The sequence below is a fragment of the Falco peregrinus genome, chromosome 1, assembly GCF_023634155.1.
Source record: "Falco peregrinus isolate bFalPer1 chromosome 1, bFalPer1.pri, whole genome shotgun sequence".
NCBI lineage: Eukaryota > Metazoa > Chordata > Aves > Falconiformes > Falconidae > Falco > Falco peregrinus.
In genome coordinates this window covers 49699918-49722623 of record NC_073721.1, presented here as the reverse complement: position 1 = coordinate 49722623, position 22706 = coordinate 49699918, and the positions used below count along the sequence as shown (strand labels likewise).

General features: G+C 47.5%; 2 protein-coding genes across 5 annotated transcripts in view; one reads left to right on the top strand and one right to left on the bottom strand.

Moving 5' to 3' along the window:
* Positions 1-6939, top strand: part of NTNG2 (netrin G2) — a 51802-nt gene extending 44863 nt beyond the window's left edge. Inside the window, exons 9-14 of one of the 4 annotated variants that reach the window (XM_055806214.1) lie at positions 1077-1151; positions 2433-2495; positions 3009-3083; positions 4659-4826; positions 5290-5424; positions 5766-6939. In XM_055806214.1, the coding sequence (XP_055662189.1) occupies positions 1077-1151; positions 2433-2495; positions 3009-3083; positions 4659-4826; positions 5290-5424; positions 5766-5989 (740 nt within the window). In that variant the 3' untranslated portion in view covers positions 5990-6939. Of the gene's footprint in view, positions 1-1076; positions 1152-2429; positions 2496-3008; positions 3084-4658; positions 4827-5289; positions 5425-5765 lie in introns of all 4 variants that reach the window. The other 3 variants (XM_055806148.1, XM_055806283.1, XM_055806354.1) reach the window with 3 other exon arrangements.
* A 5694-nt stretch (positions 6940-12633) lies between these two features.
* Positions 12634-22706, bottom strand: part of SETX (senataxin) — a 32100-nt gene continuing 22027 nt past the window's right edge. Inside the window, 8 exon segments of the mRNA XM_055806457.1 lie at positions 12634-15183; positions 16210-16297; positions 18715-18810; positions 19270-19434; positions 20061-20153; positions 20558-20745; positions 21632-21739; positions 22233-22382. Of these exon segments, the coding sequence (XP_055662432.1) occupies positions 14413-15183; positions 16210-16297; positions 18715-18810; positions 19270-19434; positions 20061-20153; positions 20558-20745; positions 21632-21739; positions 22233-22382 (1659 nt within the window). The 3' untranslated portion in view covers positions 12634-14412.

Below are 22706 nucleotides of genomic sequence, written 5' to 3'. Positions count from 1 at the left end.
TAGTTTCTAGCTCTGCATCTCTGTTTTCCATGCATCTCTCTCTTCCTCCCGCCTGGGAAAACGCTCGGGGTTCGTCTGTGCCCTACACGCAGCTGGGAATCTGGTGAGGCTGGATTGAGCCTCGGGGTTTAGTCGTATACATGAAAGATGAGGATGGTAAGTGGTAGGAGAGATTGTTCACGGCTTGCTGCTGGGGTGAACGGAGAGGATCATGGAAATCCTGTCATCTCCCGAGACCGCAGTCTGTTTGTAGAGCAGAATAACTTTGTAAATAGATAGGCCTGTGTCGTTTATAGCATAGATGCCGCCTTCTGTATCTCCTTGCTTCAGGTCTCCTGCGTGACTGCCTAAAGTGAGCTGCTCCTGGTGGGAACCTTGGGAGGCTCGAGCTTCTCCTGCTCAGGGCTCCCACCAGCGCACACGCCCCGGCAGCTGCCCAGGGGTGCTCAGTTCCCATTGCCCATCCCAGATGCCTGTAGCTCGCTCCAGCCGTAGACATGAGCATCCCTTCCTGTGCAGAACGTAACTGCTGAAGCTGGGCCCAGGACACCACCTGGTGTCTGTAAATACCCAACTGGGGGGGCAGAAGGAGCTGAAATTGAGGCACTTTGGAATTTTTTTGTGCTTTTGGGCCTGTCTCTGGCCTCACAGAGAGGCAAAACTGTATTCACTACGGTAACAAGGGATAGGCCTACACCATGGGCATTGATGCCAGGTGATGCTGACGGTCTGTGCTGAACAAGGGCAGCTTCCGAGTCTTGACAGTGGTCTGCACATTTAGCTTCTCTCCATGCCTGGGCAACGTGATGACCACATGCCAACACTCGCCCATCCAGCAGGTCCCATGCCCTTCCCTTAGGAGTACTTTTTCTGTCTCTCTTCTCACTCAAACCCCCTGATTTCCAGGAGACTTTGTCTCTCATCCCTGCTTCAACATGCCCTCACCCAGATACGGCTCCACCAACCCACCCTAGACACCTGCCTAGAGCTTCCAGCGTCCCTTTGCCACCTTCGTAAACAAACAAGAGGGGGCTCTGTAGTAAATCTGATGTTCTCTCTAACTGATGCACCGTAAGCTGTTCAGCGCCCACCAAACGCAGCAGCACTTGGACCCAAGCTGAAGCCACCAGACCCTCCCGAGAACATTCGAGGTAAGGCCATGCCCATCCCCAAGGACAGGACAGGTTTCTCCCCCAGTCCCCGTAGTCCAGGACAACCTACCCGTCCTCAGCACGACCCACCATCGTACAACCCACTCTCCTACTCAGAGGGTCCACCTCAGCTCAGTTTTGCTCATCCAGACCCATGGAGATCTTTTGGGGGATGTGTTTGGGGCTGGGATGGCTGCAGGGGTCTCCCCGGGCGCCAGGGGAGCCCATGGGCACCCCAGCTGCTTTGGAAAGGGGTTTCTTGCCATGGGGCAGGAGGCACACACCGTCCCCTGGCCAAGATTAATTAGGTAAGATTAACTGCGCAGATCAGCTGCTCTAGCCCAACAGAGCCAAGCCTCATCAGCAATCACCCTGCTCACAACACCCTGTGGAGCCTCCTCACACAGCCATGGCCCCCTCCTCCTAAGGGATAGGTACAACCGTGAGGGCTTCTACGCAGGATGTGGCCCCCAGGGCCACCTGCAGCACCCACAGCAGCCACGTGGGACTTTGGAGCTCCCCAGGGACCCACTGAAATGCTCCTTCCCCTTTGGGCTGCCCCACTTTCCCCACGGCAGACCCCCTGTGCTGTGCTGGTCCTCTGCGGGCGCCCAGGAGGCTGCCAAGTTCTGTGCCCAGCCATCGTGCCAGTGGATGGAGGTGGCCATGGTGGCAGAGCAGGACCTGGGCACCACAGTGGCCCATCACAGCCACGGGGGCTGGAGAGGCCGTGTTGGTGGAGGAGGTTCTGGATGCTGTGCCAGCCCACCATGGGAAGCCATGGAGACCAGAGGAGGCCCTGGTGCCCCTGAGACCTGGCTGAGCCCTGGGGGTGGGGAGCATGGCCACCTCCTGCCATTGCTATCACTGTGGGGATGCGACGGACACCGGTGGGTATAGCTAGCAATGCCCACCCAGCGCCTCCCTCAGCACCACAGTGCTGGGCAAGGGCTTGCATGCCACAGACACCAGTGGGACCCGTTCCCAAACGCCCTGTGGGATCCCAGTGCTGCTCAGCCTTGCCCCTCACTGGGGCTCCCACAGCACAAAATCCCCCAAGCACCAAACCCCATCAGCTCGATTCAGGAGACTTCACCCCAGCACCCTGGTCGCGCTCTGTGGGACGAGGGTCCCGCTGGCAGCACAGCCCCCAGGAGGCATCGTCCCAGCGGGGCAGCCCCTTACCCTGAGCCCATATCCCAGCCCAACGGCGCTGGGCTGGCCCTGGGAGCCCTCTCCCCACCACAGCACTCAGATATGTTTTATGTTCTGGTGTAGCAGCTCCGAAGAGCAAAGCAGGGCGCACAGCACACTCTGCAGGCAAGAGGCACGGGAAGAAGCCAGGTACGTGCTGGTGGGGACAAGCCGTGCTGGAGCAGCACGGGCTCTGCAGGACCCTGTAGCAAGCCCTGCCAGATACCACCTCCATAGTACTCGTCCTCCTAGCTCACTCCTAGCAGCTTTTTAGGTGCCAGCTGGCGTGACCAAACCGAAGCCATGGCCAGTAGATTCCTTTATTTTTTTGAAGCTATGTAGATTTGTAGATCCTTACCCTGAACGCCGCGATTCACGCCACTGAACGTGCATAAAGGGGGGATGTGTGAGTAGCTCCTGGCTCTGAGCATTGCAATAGCGCTGGGCGTCGAGTTTTTCATGCATCAAACTTTGAGGAGGGGAGAAGAAGAAGAGAAATTTAGCAGCTACCAGCTGTCTGGTGCAGAAATAGACGCCAGCGCTGCCAGAGCGCTGTTCTTGGCTCGGCTCGGCATTGTTCTCGTAGCAGAGCTGCTTGCAGCAGGGTAGGACGTGGAGCGGTACTAAACGGTGAGAAAAAGCATGTCTCTGATTTTTCTGAAGCATCCTCAAAGAGCTCAAAACTCATCCGGCTCAAACCAGACTCTGGCCCAGTGGCTCCTATCAAAACATACAAAGGTAAGGCGAGGGAGCGCAGTGCTCCAGGACTCCTAGTCTTCACCCAGGTGATGTGGTCCAGCAGCCTCAGACATGGAAAAGATGGGGAGGGTTTGCCTAGCCGAGGCGTGGTTAGCTGTGTGCAAGAGTGCAGCCCTAGGGTGAAATGCTTGAGACCTGCAGCAGCCAGAAGTATTTGAGCTGCAGTTCTTTGGATATTGGTTGAATAGGCAGAACTTGTTTCACGGAGGGTCAAGATAAGAACAGACTCTCAGCTCCTCCTCAAGCAGCTGTGAACCATGGGGAAACCTCTGCCCTGCTCCATCTTCCCTGGTCATCATTTCATTGAAACGAATCTCCCCTTCCAGTTGCATGTGCATGCCAACCCACAGCCTTCCCTCCCATCCCTCTGCCACCCTTGCATGTTTACTGTTAGAGCCTGGAATAAAACCCCAGCTCTGAGCCTCCTCCGGCTCTCCAACGGTCGGGGAAGCCCAGACCTGACTGACACGGTTTCCGCTCACGTTATCCCCTGCCCGTGCTGGCAGGGACACCTCCTGGCCAGGACAGCTCGGCCACAAGGCAACTAGGGTACCTCTTCTCCTCCTGTGTTGGGCTTTCAAACTCCCAGAAAGATCCAGCGCCCTGAATCTAACGCTGCAAGGCAGTCACCATCCCAAGCCACGGTAATAGAAAGCAAACACAACAAGCAAGTAATCAGATTCCTCTTGCTACAAATTAAACCTAGCTGATTATTTTCTAACACGTGCCCACAGCTGAGAGAGGTCAGCCCTGGGGACAGGAGCAGTGCTTGGCCAAGTGACGGTGGCATCTCCCACGCCGCCAGCAGCCTTTGCAGGCATCCCTGTGCTGCACCAGTCAGCCCTTGTTCAAACCTTCATGCACTTGTCCACCACCTTTCAAAGAACCCCACACAAGCCACGCTTAACCTGAGAGTCACCATACTTGCCCCCCCAGTGTCGGTTGGGGAGGTACAGCAGCAAGGGGCACACTGAGGAGCACAGACCCAAAGAAGCAGCAAGGTTTTTTACCTGGATGCGCAGCAGCTTCAGCTCCACTTCAGCCCTGCCCAGGGCCTTCCCACAGGCCAGCTCCATCCCACGGGCCAGTCCCCACCTCGCTGCAGCCAGGCAGAGCCTTCTCTGGGGCTCTGTGCCCCAGCCCAGCTCCCTTAGCCCCACCAGAGCCAAACCCAGGCACCAAGCTGAGCTCTGCTCATTAACAACGCAGCTCTTTAATTAACACCTGACTCCTCTCCAGTGCCTCCTCCCATGATTATGCATTTCCTTAAAGAGATGGTGTCCTGGCACAGCTGGGGACTGGCTCCTGCCTGGCCTCACCCCAAGGGGACAGAGCCCCCTGACTGGGCTCTGTTCACCAAGCAAGCCTGCTCCCCCCGGCAGTGTGGAACAGCTGTTGCTGTGTGCACTCATCCTGCCCACCCCAGCCCTGCAGCAGCAGTGGCATTTCACCCGAGCAGGAGCTCTCCCCAAAGCCTCATGGCTCCTCTCCTCTGCCCAGCGCCAGGGAGGATGCTCCCGGCCCAGCTCCCCAGCTCTCTCCTCCTCTCCGCAGACTGCGAGTGCTACGGCCACTCCAACCGCTGCAGCTACATCGACTTCTTGAATGTGGTGACCTGCGTGAGCTGCAAGCACAACACGAGGGGCCAGCACTGCCAGCACTGCCGCCTGGGCTTCTACCGCAACAGCTCGGCGGAGCTGGATGATGAGAATGTATGCATAGGTGAGTGCTCCGGTGGCCTTGGCCAGTAGCACTGGGACGGGATGGCTCGTGCAGGACCTCGGTCTATGGGGTGGGCTCCAGTTCAGCCCCTCTCTCCAGAGAGGGTGGTGTGCGCACACGTGTGCTCCCCGAGAACAGCAGCCGTTACGGCCCCTGCTGCCCCTGCTGCCTGCCAGGGCATCTCTTCCCTGAAAACAAAGCCCAAATAACATCTTTCCAACTTGATTCAGATGCACTGCTCTACCAGGAGGGGCTCAGTTCCAAAGTGGGGGTCTTTGCACCCACGGCTGCTTGCACTGTCAGGGTCTCTCATGCAACCATGCCCTCCCAGCCCCTTGGTCTCTAAAGTTCCTCCTGCAGCACCCAGCCAGGCTCTTCCACAGTCCCCAACGCCCCCCTCAGGGTGTGAGCGGGCACAAAGTCCCCGGGCAGGACAGGCACTAACAGCCCCGTCTTTGGCCAGAATGTAACTGCAACCAGATCGGCTCCATGCACGACCGCTGCAACGAGACCGGCTACTGTGAATGCAAAGAAGGTGCCACGGGGCCCAAGTGCGACGACTGCCTGCCCAACTACTACTGGAGACAGGGCTGCTTCCGTACGTACCGCGCCAGAGTGACGGGGGGAGGTGTGAGGTGGGTCCAGATGAGACGGGCATCAGCATGGCCTGCTGGCATGCCCAGCGATGCTCAGGGTGTAGGGCAAGCAGATTCCAGCCATTCCTCCCAAATCCAAAGTGACTTGATGGCTTTGCCCCTGGAGTTGGTAGCCCTGCTATGTTCCTTCAACCGTGGGACTACTCTAGCACTGCAACCGCTAGATAATTTAACCCCTAGGAACTAGAGAAGAAAGCCAAAAGCTCCTAGTTTCTGCTGCAGTCAAGGGGTTTAACGTACCCCAGATTAACACCCACATCCTTCCCTCCGTCCCGCCTTGCAGCCAATGTCTGCGACGATGAGCTCCTGCTCTGCCAGAACGGCGGCACCTGCTACCAGAACCAGCGCTGCATCTGCCCTGTGGGCTTCAAGGGGGTCCTGTGCCAGCAATCCAGGTGTGAAGCCGACAAAAAGGACTGCGACAGTGCCTCCGGCGTGCGCAGCAGCCTTGGCACCATCCTCCTCGGGGTGCTCGCCCTCCAGCTGCGCGGCTGGGTGGACCCCTGAAGCCGCAGACAAGGGAGCCCAGCCCAGGCGCTACCCGAGGGACCTGGGGAGACTAAAGGTAACGGGTGGCTCTCCCCGCTGTCTCCTCCGCCTGCCTTCACGCTAGGACTTGCACAAGGTCTTTCGGTCCCCTTTCCAAGCAGAGAGGTATGCAGAAAATTGGGTGCTGACTCCTGCCCACAAACCCATCCCACAGCAGCGGGGATGGCCACGGCGCTGAGCGGCGGCATGGGGACTGCACCATCCTGCGCCAGGGTCCTGGTCCCGCAGCCCATGGGGACACGGCCCCATCCTTCCCCCCACAGCGACTCTCCTTCCCTGCTCTGCACAGGGTGACCTGGGGCCGGGGCCACCGGGGCCCTGGCAAAATAGTGCCGCGATCCAAGGGATATTTTTTTTATTATTACTTTATTTACTTTGGTATAGGCTGGGGTGTTCTTTTTATTTTCCCTCTTCTTAGTGTCCTGTCATGCCACCTCCAGAGCCCCGTAACACAACAGGCGGGGGAGGGGGGAGGGAAGGGGGGACTCTGGTCCATCCTTGCCGCACAGTCCCATGTCCCACCATTGGCCTGGCCACGCACATACTGTTGCCTACAACTCTAGTTGCTGCATCGATTTTTTTTGTATTTTCGTTGCTGGGTTTTGTTTTCTTGCACTTATGAAGAAGGCAGGGGCCATTAGGCATACGGTACATGAGCAGCGCAGTGTCTTATCCACACCTGTCCGTATAGTGTACGGTTCAAATACTTTTTTTTTTGGTAGAGACTTATTTTTGTTTGGATTAAATGTTATAAAAAACCCACAACTTAAAGGGACGTTTTGCCATGAGCATTTGATTCCAGTGTATCCTCCTCCAGTAAAGCAACTATTAATGGCTGCTTGATTACCACGTTTTCCTTTTTGTGTGCACAGTTAATTACAGGTAAAGACTTATTTTTTGATTCATAATGTCCTCTTGTGTTTTCTGAGTCACTACCAAGGTGCACCACATGGCGAGGGAGAGGGGAGGGAGGGAGAGGTTGCCTCATGACTGAGAGCTGTTAATTATGCCTCCTAATTACTTTGCTGAACCTAGGTTAGACTGCTAACGGTAGACAATGAACAAAGCCTACAGTGATAGATTAAGCACTGGCCTTGTGTGGAAAGACCGTTTCCAAATGAGCCTGCAACAGGAGGAGGCTGGGTAGTGCAGGGATGCTTCTCCAGGGGGACCTCAGCGGTCCAGCCCCATTGCAGCGCGCCTGAGCTGGTGCCATGACGCACCTTTGCAGAAAAAGCAGCGTATTTTGAGTAATATCAAGCAACCACAGCCTGGAACTTCAGTACAAAGCTCATCAGGACTAGGTCAACTCACTCAAGGCTCATAAACATGCCCCTATCTGAGGAAGCATTTGCAGTCAAGCACAGAAACAAAGGCAGGAGAAGCCAGAGACAAGAAGTGATGTAACTCAATCAGGACAATGGGAACATCACAAACAAGAGCTAGCTTTATTTTTGTCACATCCAAAGATTTACCAAGCCAGGAGCTGACTGGAGCATTAGAAGATGGGAGACGCCTCCACCTCCAGCTCTTTCAGTTCTGGGCTAGTTCACTTGACAGGTGAGCAGCCCCTGGCCACCAGTTCAGCAATGCAGCCCCACGCAATCCAGGCTCGAGCCTCCACTGGCATTTCTAGGTCTGGTGTCCTTGCCAGAGTGGAGCTCTGCTCCAACAGCTTCTCTATCACCATCTGTTCTGTTTCAACACTGTCTCCATGGTCCTGTCCCTCCAGCCCACCCTGCTCAGGGGGCCGGTGCTGGGAGCAGCCCACGCTTCAAGAGTGGAAGAGCCTGCCGTATCAACACCGCAGAGTGCCACCAGTGCCACCACCTCCACGGAGAGGGGGGCACCAAACTTGTACTTTGAAAAAGGAGAAGAAAACAGGAGCAAAGGCAAAGGACAGATATTGTCACATCAAACAGCAACACAAACCTGGTGCACATTTCCAGCAGCATTTAACATCACAGAGGCAGGTCACAGGGCTTAGTTAATCCACCGTAAAATAAATGGGGGTTAAACTCACCCTGCTGAGATTTGATCTTTGAGTGAGCTGGCACAGGCATTGCCTCCCTTTCTTTAATGCAGGCCGTTGCTGTCTGTTGGTATTGACACTCGCTTTTTCTTTGTACTTTCTGACTGCAATAGATTTTAAATCCTCATACGTTACTGTTCTTATAAGTAATAGCATAGGAATGACTGTAACAAGATCAAGATCTCTAATGGCACTTCCAGAAGGTGAATCAACACTCTCCCTGCACTAGTGTTTTTCTCCAGAATATCAGATAAAGTGACAGAAAATTTACTACTTCATAAAGCTGTATCCCAAACTCTGCACCCAGCAATCAGATTCCCTGCAAACGCGCACTTTTATTGCAACGCCAGCAGGACCGTGCCAAGCAGCAGCACCGAATTCCCATAGAAAATAACCTCAGAAGGGTACAACAAAGCTCAGAACAGCGCAGGAACGAAGGCTGCCGAAAGCGCTAGACCACCACGACAGACTTTTTTAGGTTTGGGGGATTTTCTCTTGGCTGATTAGGTGTCAGTTGGTTGGTTTGGGGGTTTTGTTTGCCTGTTTTTAAGATAAAAACATCATTGGATTCCTAGCTCCAGAGATGGTACTGCCTCTCTGTGACCCCAGAACACCAATAATGGTCAATCCTGAACCTCAACCAAAGGTGAACGAATAGTTCTGTAACTCCAACCAGAAGCAGAAAGCTGTGGTGCTGACCCTCCTGCAGCTATGCCAAAGGACACCTGAAAAATGCTGGGGAACAAGACCACAAGACCCCCCTCCCCACCACACACACCATCCCTAGGTTCCTCCTAGGCATGCAGAAGCAAAGCCCTCCGTGAAATACTAACTACAACGGACACACACATGCTTCATCTCGCAGAAGAAACCAAGTGGCCTTTAGGCTGTGAGCGAGAGCAGAGCCAAGGGGGGGTTCGGACCTCCCTCGGGGCAGCCCAGCCCACTGGGCTCAGCCACAGCGCCAGCCCTGCCTGGCGAAGATCAGGACGGGTTTTACCTGCCCGGTGGTGCTACAGACTTTGCCATCACGTAACAAACCACTGCAAGCCAGAAAAAACACCTTCACACGAAAGTTTAAACTCTGCATTTAAGAAAATAATTTAAAGCTTCAGCACTGAAGATCCATTAACTGCAGATGTCTGTTGTCAGGCGTCTACCCAGAAAGAACAGGGCATTGCTGAAATAATACAGAGAGAAACCATCACAGCAAGTACCCGCAGATCCAAAGGTTCATCATCTTTAAGACAGAAACGTTTATACACCCTGTAATGCTTCCAAATGGGAGAAGTTGTCAAACGAGCTTGATACTTTACTTGTGGAGAGGTTAACCAAAAGGGGCTTCTCTTTCTGAGAACAGCCACGTGCGCGCTTTCAAGAGGTTTTCACATGTATCCTGTCGCCTGCACGCAGCCGGGGGTTCATTCTTTCCAAAGTTTTCAAATTACACTTCTACCTGCAAAAAAAGTAACCTCTTCGAAGAGCACAAGTAGAGCTCCTGATTTTTCTTGTTTACCTCAAACTCTGCTCTCTTTAACTATTTAGAGTACGGACAAATCTAAGTAACCAAAAGCCCCAAAAATCAGCCTGTGATGGAGCACGGCAGGCTGAGCCCACAGCCCCGGCCGCAGGACTCGGCAGCAGCGTGGCTTTATGTGCATTTGCTCTGTCGCCAGATAAAATGTTAAGCCTCCTGTCCCTAGGAGCTGGAGATGAGGGCAGGGGGTGGAAAATCCATTGGCACTTACCAGGTATGTTATTTCTTTAAAGATGAGGACGCAGACACCTCATCTACAAGAGTGATTCGTCAGGAGCATTGCGGAGGCTGGAGTAGTGAGAGAACCAACACTTCAGTGGTAATAAAATTAATGGTCTCACCGACCAATTCTGTTCTATAACTGGCTTTCAAATGTAAATAAAACAAAGTATAAAGGAGGAGCTCAGCATTCCTGCTCAGAAATAAGAGCAGAGCTGGGTTTTGAAGAGTTTTGTATCACCATCTTCTCAGCCCTTCTGGCAGGGAGTTGGAGAGCTTGGCCACCATCATGCAAAAACTGGCTCAAAAATCACACACCGATCCGAGATGCAGAGAAAAGCTTCAGACTATCCTAAAGGCACCTTTGTCATTTTGATACTCTAGTTGTCACAACAAGTTTCACTGCAGGGTGAAATGCATGAGGAAAGCCTCAACCTACCATGTAACTACCTTCTTTCCTGGCCAGCAACAATACTGGGCTCCAAAAGCTCCTTACCGACCCCGCTTCTGGGCTATTTCAGGGATTAAAGTAAAAAGAGGGGAAGCTGATGGGATTTCTGTGTAGCAATGGGAGCTGCTGCTTGATGCAACAGTGAAATCTGTGACAAAACTGGAAGCCACACCAGTGCAGCCCATCAGTCTATAAACCAAGGTTATGTTTGCACAATACCATGTATAATGTGGAAAGGAAATACCTTTCATTTTCATTTCTATCACTATTTGCCGGGGAGTTGGTGGCAAATCAGTCGACGCCTTCAGCAGGTACATATGGCGAGAGGGTCTCGTGTCAGCGATACGTAGTGTACAAGGCTGCTTAGCTTACATTTATTTGCACTAACTCCTTTGCACTACCGGCTCCTTTCCAACCACCTTCAAAAGACAACAAGACCTTTACCACGCCTTGGGAACAGACCTGGTGTGGCAAAAGACTGTATTATATCATTAACATTATAAATTCCATTCACGATACAGCAGTCATTGCACCCATCATTTATTCATGCAGAAGAGAGAGAACATTTTGCATTTTTAGGATCGTGGTTCTGCTTATCTTTGGTATTGCTACAGTCACCGAGCTGTGAATGAAGAGCCCACCCAGCTCCAGCTGTTGGCTGCTCTGGGCTCTGCCCTCTATACGCAGAAGTAAACCCCAGCATCTCACCACACTTCAGCAAGTGCAAAAAAACCCCTAAGTCTCAACTCCAGAATTCCTGGGGTTTCACACTATTTTTCAGATGTCACCTGGGACAGGGAATGTTTACACTCAATCAATACATATGGTCACTACAAGTTCTTTCCTGCTCTGGAAGCACACGCTGCTCGGTGTTTCCAGCATCAGTACAACAGAGCTGTATGTATGTTCAGAGCTGTAAAATGCTTCCATTTTACAGACTAGCATGAGGAAGAAGGCGAAGTGCTTCCCTCGCCAGTCTGCACACCTTGCACAGCTCAGTCTCCCAGCTCCTGCGCCTCCATCCATCAGACCCAGCTGCTCAGTAGCTACTGCACTCAGCTGGTCCAGGAGACAGCACTGTAAAAACTCATTGCCCCACCAGCACTGAAAACTTGAGTGTAGATGAAAGACTGGGAGGAGAGGCTGATGGTTTTGTCACCTCCCCCCAGCAGCACAGCACAGACCACCACTGACCACCCAGAGGCATCACTAGCTCTCAGCATTCCTCAGGCCCAGCCACTACCACCACCCCCTCAAGGAGCAAGCACCCACCCTCCTACACTTCCCGGAGTGGGCCAACACTCCCACAAACTGCTGGTTTTCTTCTGGCAAGTCCACAGACGTCCATAGGTAAAACTGGTAAAAGCCACCGTTAAGGTAAGCCAGCACTTCACAGCATAGCACACGTACAATGAAACAGGCAAGAAGAAAAACTTAATAGGCAAGTAGCTGTTTGCGTGTCATCATTATGCATATCTGGTTTGTTCTCATGTCGCCATAATTGGGAGTAATGACACGGAAAACAATTACAATAAACCTTAAAGGAAAAAAGAATAACCAGAATTGTATTATTCTACCATCACTGGAAAGCCTATTTTGTACGCAAAGTATTAAAAAACAAAACCAAACTCTGAACAAAATATAGTCCAATACTTACCAGCCACTTTCCCTCCTTACTGATATCAAAGACTAATAGTACCACAGAGGGAACCCATTTCGCACAGAGAATTAAGCTGCCAAGCTTGGAAGACGCATGCAAGCCTCTGTATAAAAACCTGAATACTGCTTCTTCCAGAGTTTTTTGGCACAACCTCCAATTAAACCGTTTTACATAAAATTGTGTTGAGTATATTTCTTTACTGATTTTTCTTTCACACTCCGCAGAACAGAACAATCACTAAACAACCTCCTCCAGCTGTCACCAGTTCTGAGATGATGCCGAATGAATAAAGCAAGGCTACACTCACGGCTTACTGACACCGACCGTCCATCACTACTCAGTATTTTATAACACACAATGGAAACAGCAAAGAAGTTATGAAAACGGTACTTAATCTGTTTGTTCCTCAATGCAGATTTTATTTGAATTGGTAATAAGCTACTGCTGAAAGACTGATAACTTCAGTCAGGTAAATCTAGTATTAAGTAAGATAAACAGTCTGAGCCACTGACCACACCTCAAGGATGATTTATGGAAAAACAGAGGCATTATAGAGTACGTTACCTACGTGCTGTGTACAAAATACAGTAAAAATTAAACGTTAAACCAAAATTCCCTCCAGCATGGGGTAAGCCTAACTTTCAGAAGAGCACGTTCCAAAATGCACGTTAAGGAAAAGAAAACTAAATGTTTCAGAGAAATGTTCTTTTGACAAAATTGTGTTTAATAGCCAGAAAAGCATTTACTTATTCACACTCTTGCCAGCTTTACTTTATTTACATAAAGACAAGTCTAAATGGCTTCCACAGCTATAGGATCCTACAGCCGTTCAGAGTAGCAGCCTTTTTAACGTGCTAAGTAGAAACAGCATGCCGGTCAGCACAGCCCTGCCAAGAAGAGCCAAGAGGTTTGAAAGATGACCGTATTTTTACATAGTCCTGTTAACATAAAAGGAGGTAACACACAGGTCATGGATTCTGTGATGTGGGAGTGACCGACATGACCAACCCCTGAGTCAAATCCATTCAAGCAGCCTTCCTTCTCACATAAGGTACACAACATCAAAGAAAAATCACAGCAGTTTTAGAAAAGCGTGCACTGCTGACAAGAGGAGGTCAGGGTTCACTGAAGTGATTAAGACTGCAACATAACGAGTAACTGAAGCTAAACAATGCACACATGCCCATCTCACTTCACAGGCATCTCAAAGATTCTCCCCCATTATCTTCAAACGCTCTGCACGACACAGCACAGTGAGCTGGACAGTCACAGACAGCTACTAAAAGCCTCCCAACACACCTACAATGCAGTTGTTGCCAGTAAAGCATGTTTGTTTTGGGCCTGGATGCACTAACAATGTTAAGTTTTACTGGTATTTACAGTTTGAACCACTTCACAGTGACCCAACGGCATTCTTAGTGGAAATAATCCCACCTTTGTTGTGAAACGTTATGATGAGAGGACGGCTTTCTTAAAAAGTTTGGTTTTACCTCCCACCCCATTTTATTGGTTCTGTATTTTTCATCAACACAGTGGAAAGAATCCAGTTAATACCACCTAGAACAAGCTGCTTGCCTTTTTTATGTCTGTACATCTCCAAAAAGCTCTATACAGCGAAACTCAAATGCCATTACCAGTAGGTGTTAACTAGATCTTTGACCAAAATTCCACAGTGCTGTCAATTATCTGTCACATGGACTCACGGGGACCAAACGGAACTCGCAGGCTCCAATCAGCAGTTTGTGTTGCCGCTGCAACAAGAAAAGGATTCCAAGTGATGAAGCAGCAGCAAGAACAAAACTCAAGGCACATTTGTATAAATGAAAGCTCTTCTGTTCCTATAAAAACAGGCAATAAAATACACAAAATAAGTAGAATTCTCTCCATTCAACCAATGTACATCTGCCTTCCTGAGGCACTAGTGGAGCATGAGGAAGATCACTGCTACCACATCTTCAACATTCATTCTTTGCTATCAAATAAATTAGACTTATAGTGCAATGGCAAAAAGTATTCTAGCTGTTTCTGGGGTTGTTTTTGTGGGGTTTTTGTTTAGGGTTGGTCATGGGGTTTTTTTTTTTTGCTTTGCTCGGGTTCTTTGTAAAAAATTACATTCCTAAGAAATCAGCATTTGCACAAGAAAACAAGAATCCACATATTTGCCAAATTAAGTCTTAAAATAATTCTCTATACTGTACAAATATACATCATTAAACATTTGCAACCTTAACTTCCTAGATGACAAAATCCACTGCTCTTCCAAGCAATGCAGCTACCCAACTTTTCTTTCAAAAGCTCAAAGCTATCAGCTATCAGGTATGAAGTCCCCTTCACAGTTAGGGACAAGATGGGAAAAAGATGGATCTACTGATAGTAGGGGTATCAATATAGGGGAGTTCCAGGTGTACTAAATAATTTAAAATACAGTCCTTGCTAGACAGAAATCTAGGAATAGATTTTCAGTAATAAGCCAATACTCAAGTCAGTGAGAAGTCTTTCTTCGCTTGACACCGTTTGATTCTGCATTCTCTGGTGACTCCTCTGATGCTCTCTTCGTTAAACCATGACAGTCTTTGCTCCACTTACTGCTATTAATTTGACCTCCTTCACTGTGGGCTTTTGAACCGCTTTTCGATACAGGAGCTCTCCAGTCACCGTCGTGCCAAGCTGCGTAAGAGGACACGGAAGGCATGTCACATTGTCCCATTGTTTGCTGGGGCTTGTTAAAAGTTTCTGTTCCGGGAAGCTGATCCCTGGCAGCTGAGGACACTTCGAGGCCTTGCTGCGACGTTGATCCTGGATGGCTCTGGGCTGACCAACTGCTAGCTTTTGGGGCCTGCTCAGTCCCTCTTGTTTCAGTTCTACTCATCATACTCGCCAGCCTCGGGTCCCGCGGTTTCTCTTGCTCAGCAGGAAGCGGCTCCACAGGTGCAGAGGCACTGCCTCTCCTGGGGTCTGCAGCCTGAGCCCCCTGGGGCTGCTGGGGCCCTCTGCTTCCCCGCGGCACCGCGTGGCCAGCGGCAGCTTCCCATCGGCTGCCAGCCTCCGCTGGATTTGCAGGCTCGCCCCTCTTGCTACTAGAAGAGCAACCCTGCAACAGAGGAGACTTTGTCCCTGCTTTGGCTGGGGGCTGCACCGTTGGCTTGAGCTTCAAAATCTTAACAGCATCCTTCCTGTAGCTTTTTTCTGATGTCTTGATAATGGCACCTCTTTTCTGAGCATCCCGAATCAACTCATTCCAGTCTTTATTTTCCTTGAGAAAAAGAAAAAAACCCACACACACACCCCAAAAAGAAAAAAGTTATCAGAAAGAAATCAACAGAAATGGACAGAGGTGTCAGAGGATGCACAACCCTTTTAACCAAGGTACCTGACACAACTGCCATGGAAAGCACCGTTATATGTTCCTTCTGGAATGGAAGAACCTTATGTTTCACTTTCAAAACAGCAACAGGCATTCTGGCTGCTCTAAGACAGGGAAGATACTTTCAACCACCAGCGAACTACTACTTAAAGTGACAATTTCTGTATTTATGAAGACCAGAAGAATTCTCTCAGAGAGGGAAAAGGGAACATGGCTTTCATGCCCTCTAGTGGTGTAGCTCACCCCCCTACCCTTGGAAAAACAATAAAAATCAAATACTGCAAGATATTAAGTACTGCAAGAACACTCCCTACACCTCCGGTGGGCCTTTACACTCCCCCAGACATGTAGTCCTGTTTCAGAAACACCTGCCTCAAAGGGTACAAGCAAAGAGTATCCTCAGCAACCACACGACTGCACAAGGTAGTGTCAAAAAATATCTGAAGATAAGGGGAATGCTTTGGTGCGGTTTGGTTTTTTAAAATCACTTTCCTTGCTGAAGTATCCAGTGAGAACTGCAATAGCTAGAGCTGGGGGAACAGTAAGGATCAAGCAGGAAAGTATCTCTGCCATCGTCCTGTCTTACCAGTAGAGAGATTTTCCCAACCCCCACACTGAATCGTAAAGGGAGTGTGTTACAATATAGTTACTAAAAATATTGTGAGAGTAATTTCTAACTTTCCTTCTTGGAAGCAAGGAAAAACTACTATCGTCTTTAAAGCCTTTATGCCAGTTACAGTCAAAGCATTCCAAGAGAACCCCTCAGAGGCCTGGATTGTACTAATTTAACACCACACTAGAAATAGGTCCCCCTTCATAGACTGGAGCAGTCTAAGGATGGATTTTACTTCCCCAACCTTGACCTGACCTAAAAGGGTGGATCACAAAAAATAATTTGATTAACACTGTACCTACCATGAGTGTTTTCAGTCTTCCAATGATGAAGAGGCTGAATCTGGCTCTGGTAATTGTAACGTTCAGACGCTGAAGACTTGCCAGAAACCTAGGTGACAAGACAAAACTAAGCTCCTAAACTACTACTTCCACAAGGTTAAAATGTTATGAGAAAGAGAGATGGGATTCCATTTCAGTGAAATGAAGATAACAGAAGCAGTTACAAAGGCAGCAGTAGTTCATGACCCGTTCCCAGATCCCACTGCAGCAGCCCTGCCTCACACAAAGGCCTTTGCATGAATTGTTTTCTTTTTTCAGCACGCTGATTCCTTGCAGGGAATTCCAGTCCTTTCCAGCTCTTGCAGTTGATGTTTCCTTTCTTAGAGCAAATCCCCTCTTAATGCCAACCACTGCTTCCTTAAATGTTCCTCAAAGTACAGAGAACATCAACCTCACTTCACCTATCAAGACTTTAAGCTTCTTTTTGACTTGGAACTGAAATAGATTAGTAATATTTGGCATGATTAATGGGAAATTTTTCTACTGAAATACTGAACACTGGTCATGAATATTTTATTTTAAAGGTGACCTGCACTGGCAGCACATGAAGGAAGACTTTTGCTTTGTCATGCTTCAAAAGTGAAAAGTATATTCTTGCAGAAGAAAAGTAGTGTATTTGCACTACAAGAACTGTTTAGTCCATTTTTGTGGGATCACAAACGAAGGTACTGAAACCTAAACAAACAAATGCTTAGTGCATACTTAAAGGTTGATTTCTGTTAGGGTTTATTTACCAAAACTCCAAAAAAAAAAAAAAAAGGTTTGTAAAACTAGTATCAACTATTTCTTCTCTGATGAAAAAACTCCCAAAATGCATAGATTATTCTGTACTAACAAGGTCTGCAATACTAACTCAAGTCCTGGTACCACTTAGTTTGAGCAGGTACAGCACCAATGCCTGATACTGTGGTCATGGCACAGAGACTTGCTCTTCAGCAAATTCACAACCCCTGCAGTAAAGACTGGAAAAGCCCCAGAGCCACTCTAGAAAATTTGAGCAGTGCAGGAAAAAAAGGGAGAGGGGGCAGGAAGCAGCCCAGGCGAGTAGATCCAGTAGCACAAGTATTAGTTCTCTAGGTCTCAGAGGAGGGGGCACGGGAAATCTTGAAAGACTACTAAATACTTTTAACAGCTTTTAAAACTGAAAGACAAGATTATTTTCTCATGAAAGGAAAAAGAAAATTCTGCAGAGTTTTCTCCTCCCTTTACAAGTTACTTTCAGAGTAAATTTAACACTGGGCAGGCAACCTTGGAGATCGAAATATTTTGCTCAGCTACAAGATCATAGGTAAGGGTGACGCAAACTTTCCCATCACACCTTGCCAATGCCACCTGACCCTGAATCCAAGTCATCAGTATGTACAGTTTCTAAGGTACTGCACTGCCAAAGCTTTAAAACATAAACCTTCTACATGGTAAGCCGGAAAATCTTTTTTCCGAAGGAACAGATAGAGGTTAAGTCCCCCGTCAGGCAAATGAACTGGCAGGTTCTAGCTGCCTTCAGTTTCCAAACTCAATCAACCAGATTAAGAAATCTCCAAAAAGCATCATTGTTGTTTACTATAGGATTTGGATTCTTTCTCTTCCTAAGGTATCACAGATCAGCGCAATTAAAAGCCCCTTATCTAGCAATTAGAAAATTAATATCAGAGAAAGATAAGTAGCTTAGTGAAACCTGGAACGCAGACGCAAAAAATTTTGTTTATGCAAACAGACTTCCCGTAGTTTAACTCAAAAGCCAATGAACTATAAAGGCGGCATATTTCCACTAACATTTTTAAACTAAAATGATCTACAAATTACAGAAACAAAACAACTGCTGTAGCAGTCTGGGGGCAAACAGCACACCCAGTATCTAGGGTCCTTCTGTTTCAGACAGGAAAAATCCATGCAAAACTATCTAATACGGAATCCTGATTCAAGACTTCCTGCAAATCTCCTCCTACCTCAAAAGACAAGCACATTCATCTACAGATCAAAAGATCCAGCTCTTCCGCATCACATTCCTAACGACACATACAACCACTCAACAATACTTTTACCGACAGAATGCTATACTAATAGGATAGCAACAGTCACAGAAAATAATTTCATTTTCAGAGAGCAGCATTCAGAAAGTTACAATATATATCAAAAGCTACAACAAAAATAACTGCTGCAGTACTAATGTAAAGAGCCAAGTTCCCAAGACCAGTCCTGCCAAACTGAAACAGCGACAGGCTAAGGCAGCCACGCAAATTCATCAGCATGCAACGCAGGACAAAATACTTGGCATTTCCAAGTCCCTTTTGTTCAGAGATCTCAAACCAGTAACAGGAATTCATGCATTAAGATACCCTTTATTTAATCTGCTGGCCGTAGTGCTTTGTTCCCTACAACTTTTTTACTGGTCTTATTAAAAATACAATGACCGTATCTAGAGGGTCATTGGAAATGGGACCTGCAAATCACTGAGGAGACACATACCCAATGGACCCTTTAGCGTTGTTTGCCCGGACACATGTCACTATGATGCAGTCTTTCTCTCGCCCCTGGAACGCATCAACTGTGTCCACTTCTGGGCTGTTGGAAGAAAGAATTAACAAGCTGTTAAATTATGCTAGTTGAATTTTTAAGCAATACACTGATGCAAATAGTCTACCCTTACTAACCATCTGTCAAAACAACCCCGGGTAAATTTCTGCTTCAGTGTATGAACCTAAAGCTAAATTTACTTCTCATCATTATTGAAAAGCTATTCAGGTCCATGTAAGCTTGGAGTTTTAGGTTTTCTTTTAAATCAGCTTTATTCAGAACAGCAATATAATTAAAGCACACATACAAGTAATAGCTAAGAAAGGGTACAAAGAGGCCATGCCTGGTTTAAGCAAAAGGCTTGCATGCCCCCTTTAAAGGCATGACTAAATACAGACTTCAGTAGCACAGAAAAAAAGTCATTATTTTAAGCCATTATTTTTAAAGGCTAAACAAAGGACTAACACACAAAAGCCAAGTCACCTTTGAAACTCACAGTTTCTTTACCTGCTACTCTTAAACACTCTGTCCATTTGTTCTTGAATTCTCTTTTTCTGTGCACTGTAAGGGGTAATTATTCCAATGCGACGAAGTCCCAGATCCTTCCTTTTTTCTTTAATTGTTCTTATTAATTCCAACACCAGCTTCACTTCCTGAGGGTTACTAAAAGAGCTGAACAAGACAGAATGGAAACATTACAGAAATACATCTGACAGCTCTTTCAGATTCAATGCTTCAGCCCATTTTGTAGGGGGACTGCAAGTCAAAGCCCCCGTCTTGAACTTTTGCAGCCCCCTTCACACAGAGGCTCAAAGAACTTTGCAAGCAGGCCCTGAGGAGGGGTTTCAGCAGGAAAAGGCTGCACCTGACATTCCCTTAGGACTACATAGCCTTCCTTTCCTCTCATCGAACAGGCAAAGTGAAGGACTGAGCCTGCCACCTTCTGGCATACCCTCAGCATGCAGCTGCGGAAGGAAATTCACTGATTAAAACAAAAAAATATCAGGGAACATGGAAACTTTAGTTAGGAAGATTGTAGGCATTCACTGGCATCTGACAGATAGCCAAACCAGGATAAAAACCAGTTTCAGATTTTTTTTAAAAAAACCAAAACCAAAAAAACACCAACCAAACCCAAATATTTAACACCTGCTTTCTTGTAAAATTCAATCAAATGAAGTTGAAAATGCACTTCTGGCTACTTAATGCATATTGTGAACAATCAAGAAGACAACTCTTCTGCAGGTAACTAATTCTCAGCAAATCTGAAGTTTGGCTGAGTAGAATGCAGGACTTACTCATTATCTCGCTCCTCACGACCACCTCCTACATCAAAAATAAGGTAGGGCTGGAATGGCCAGTCTGGAGAACATCTGTTCTCTTCTGTTGCTCTGTAAACAACATTTTTATCACTAGGTAACCACACAGAAATTCTAGGAACCGATACTTAATTTATTTACACCATGGTTATTAAACACAAGCAACTTTCAGCTTTTTTTCCCCCACAGTCCTTAATTTTCACTGCTACCTGCATATACTGAGGCCTGAAAATGAACTCTAAGCAGTAAGTATGTTTAATTTTAAGTGATCTAGGTAATTTATGTATCGCAGCCTGCACTAACAAGAAATGGAATGCAAGTTTTCTCCCATTAAGCATCTTCCCCCACCCCACAATCTCAAAACTTTTAGACTCAAAAGGATATCCTGATACGAAAAGGTTTCTTTGAAATACCGTCATGGTTTAACCCCGTCCAGCAACTAAGCTGCTCAGAAAGGAGACGAGAGAACTACTCACTTGTCAGTCTTGAGAGCCCTGCCATAAACATAATTGGCTGGGAAGAGGCAGATGTCAGGGTGCATCCTGTACTGCACAGTCAGCTGCACAACTGGCAGGCTTTGCAAAACATTCTTCCGCACTTGCTCCTCAAAGTGTCTCTGCAGGCGTGCCATCAAGGACTGATCGTAGCCATAGTCCTGAGCTTTCTGCCAGCGGGAAAATGTGATGACTTCTGGGGAATTAGGTCCCAAACTAACAACAGGAATTTGCTTTTTGGACTTAAAACTGTTTGGTGTTTTCTTTTAAACTTCTAAATCACTCGCAAAATGACAACTACTTGCACTTCAATCTTCTATTTGTGTTACTCTTCCAGTAAAGATCACCTGCATAAATCTGAATTTTTGTCAGTGTAGTCATTAGCAAGACAACTTTCCTTTGTGAGTCACAACATCGTAAGATTTTAAAAACATCAACAATAATGAACAGCAAGATCTTCCAGGGGGGATTTCATTAAACAAGTACACAGCCTCCAGAAAATTTACACTTCTAGAGATGTCAGTCTGGTTTTCCTCATTTCTTTATCAGATGTTTAAAACAGTTCTCTTTACTGTTGGATAAAGAAAGCACTGCTATATGCTCATCCTTAGAACACATCTGTAGGGCAAGGAAGTCCACATACAAACAGGTAGCCTTCATTCTCCATTCCTTAAGGAATGTGATGGTGACAAGCTCATGTAATAACAGAGCCTGCCGCAACTCAACGCCCGTAACAAACCAAGTGCTGAGTTGCACTGAAGTCCGTACTGCCATAGCTAATCCTTAATGGTGCATGAAATCAGTTCCATGCTACACCAGGGAAGTTTATAAAGGTTGCACTCACACAACTGCATCAGCTTTACACGTGCATTTGAAGGCAGTATTGATACGGTCTTCACATAACAGAGACTAAACTTGCAGGGCAAAAGTTATTATCTGATAAACATCCTGAATTGACATTCAAAGTGTCTTTTTTTTCCCTTTACGTATTTTCTACAAATACTGCTCTTATACTACATTCACTATATAGCATTAAAAAAAATAACAAACACTTACTACTGATTTTACAGTAGGAGGGAGCTGTCTGGGATCTCCAACAAGGACAAGTTTATTACAGCGATGGATCAGTGGAATCAGTGTTTCAACCTCACAGGACTGCCCTGCCTTTTGTATATGCAAACAGGACAAAAAGCAGAAGTTGTAAACAAAGGAGTGGAGGAAAGTATATTAAACTTCCTTTAAGCAAACCAGAATAACTCAAATGCTTTTTAAGTCTTCGGGGGTGGGTGGGTGAAGGTGGCAGCTTTTTACCTTAATAAAAAACCTACAGGTAAATAAGCACAGCTCCCCAAACAGATGCATATAGAACCCAACCATCTGGAAATCTCTACAAGAGCCACACTTCCACCATGATTTTTAAGTAAAAGCCACCTGCCATTAAAGCACCAAACAACTCCGAAGAAGAAGCAATTAAAAGTTACTCTTACTTCTCATGGCTCTACGTTGCACGACAGGCTGGTTATCAGTTAAAAGGTAGGGATGGGGCAGTCGACCCACAATATATTACACCAGTAGCCAAATAATCACAAGTAGCCTAAAGCAGAGCAAGGCAGACCTTAGAGGTGGAACATTTCGTAGTTCTACATATTTTACTGACCTCATCCACAATGACACAGCTGAAAGGATCCACTCCTAGCCGTGAAAATGTAGATTCCAGCAGATTTCCTCCACTTGTGCTCAGCGTGCAGCAGATGATGTCGGCCTCCAAGATGATATCTGCCTGTACTTTCTGAGAGTGCCCCCGAACCTTCAAGTACAACAGGACACCATGTCTCCTCTTTTAGCTTTCTTAAACCACCTTAGAGCAATTTCTAATTGCCTGGATAATTCAAACTGCCAAACAGATCATGCCTAATGCATCATCCCAATCAAACTATCTCCATTATTACAAATGAAAGTCACAAGTTGACTTAGCTGAAATGTTACTTTCACTTTACAGACCGCCACCACTGAGGTGGCAAAATGGAAGTACTCCTTTATCTCTACAGCCGTGCTATCCAGACACACTGTGAGCAATGTTTACTTTGCCATCACACATGCCTCCATGACCATTAAGGGTCAGCATATATTC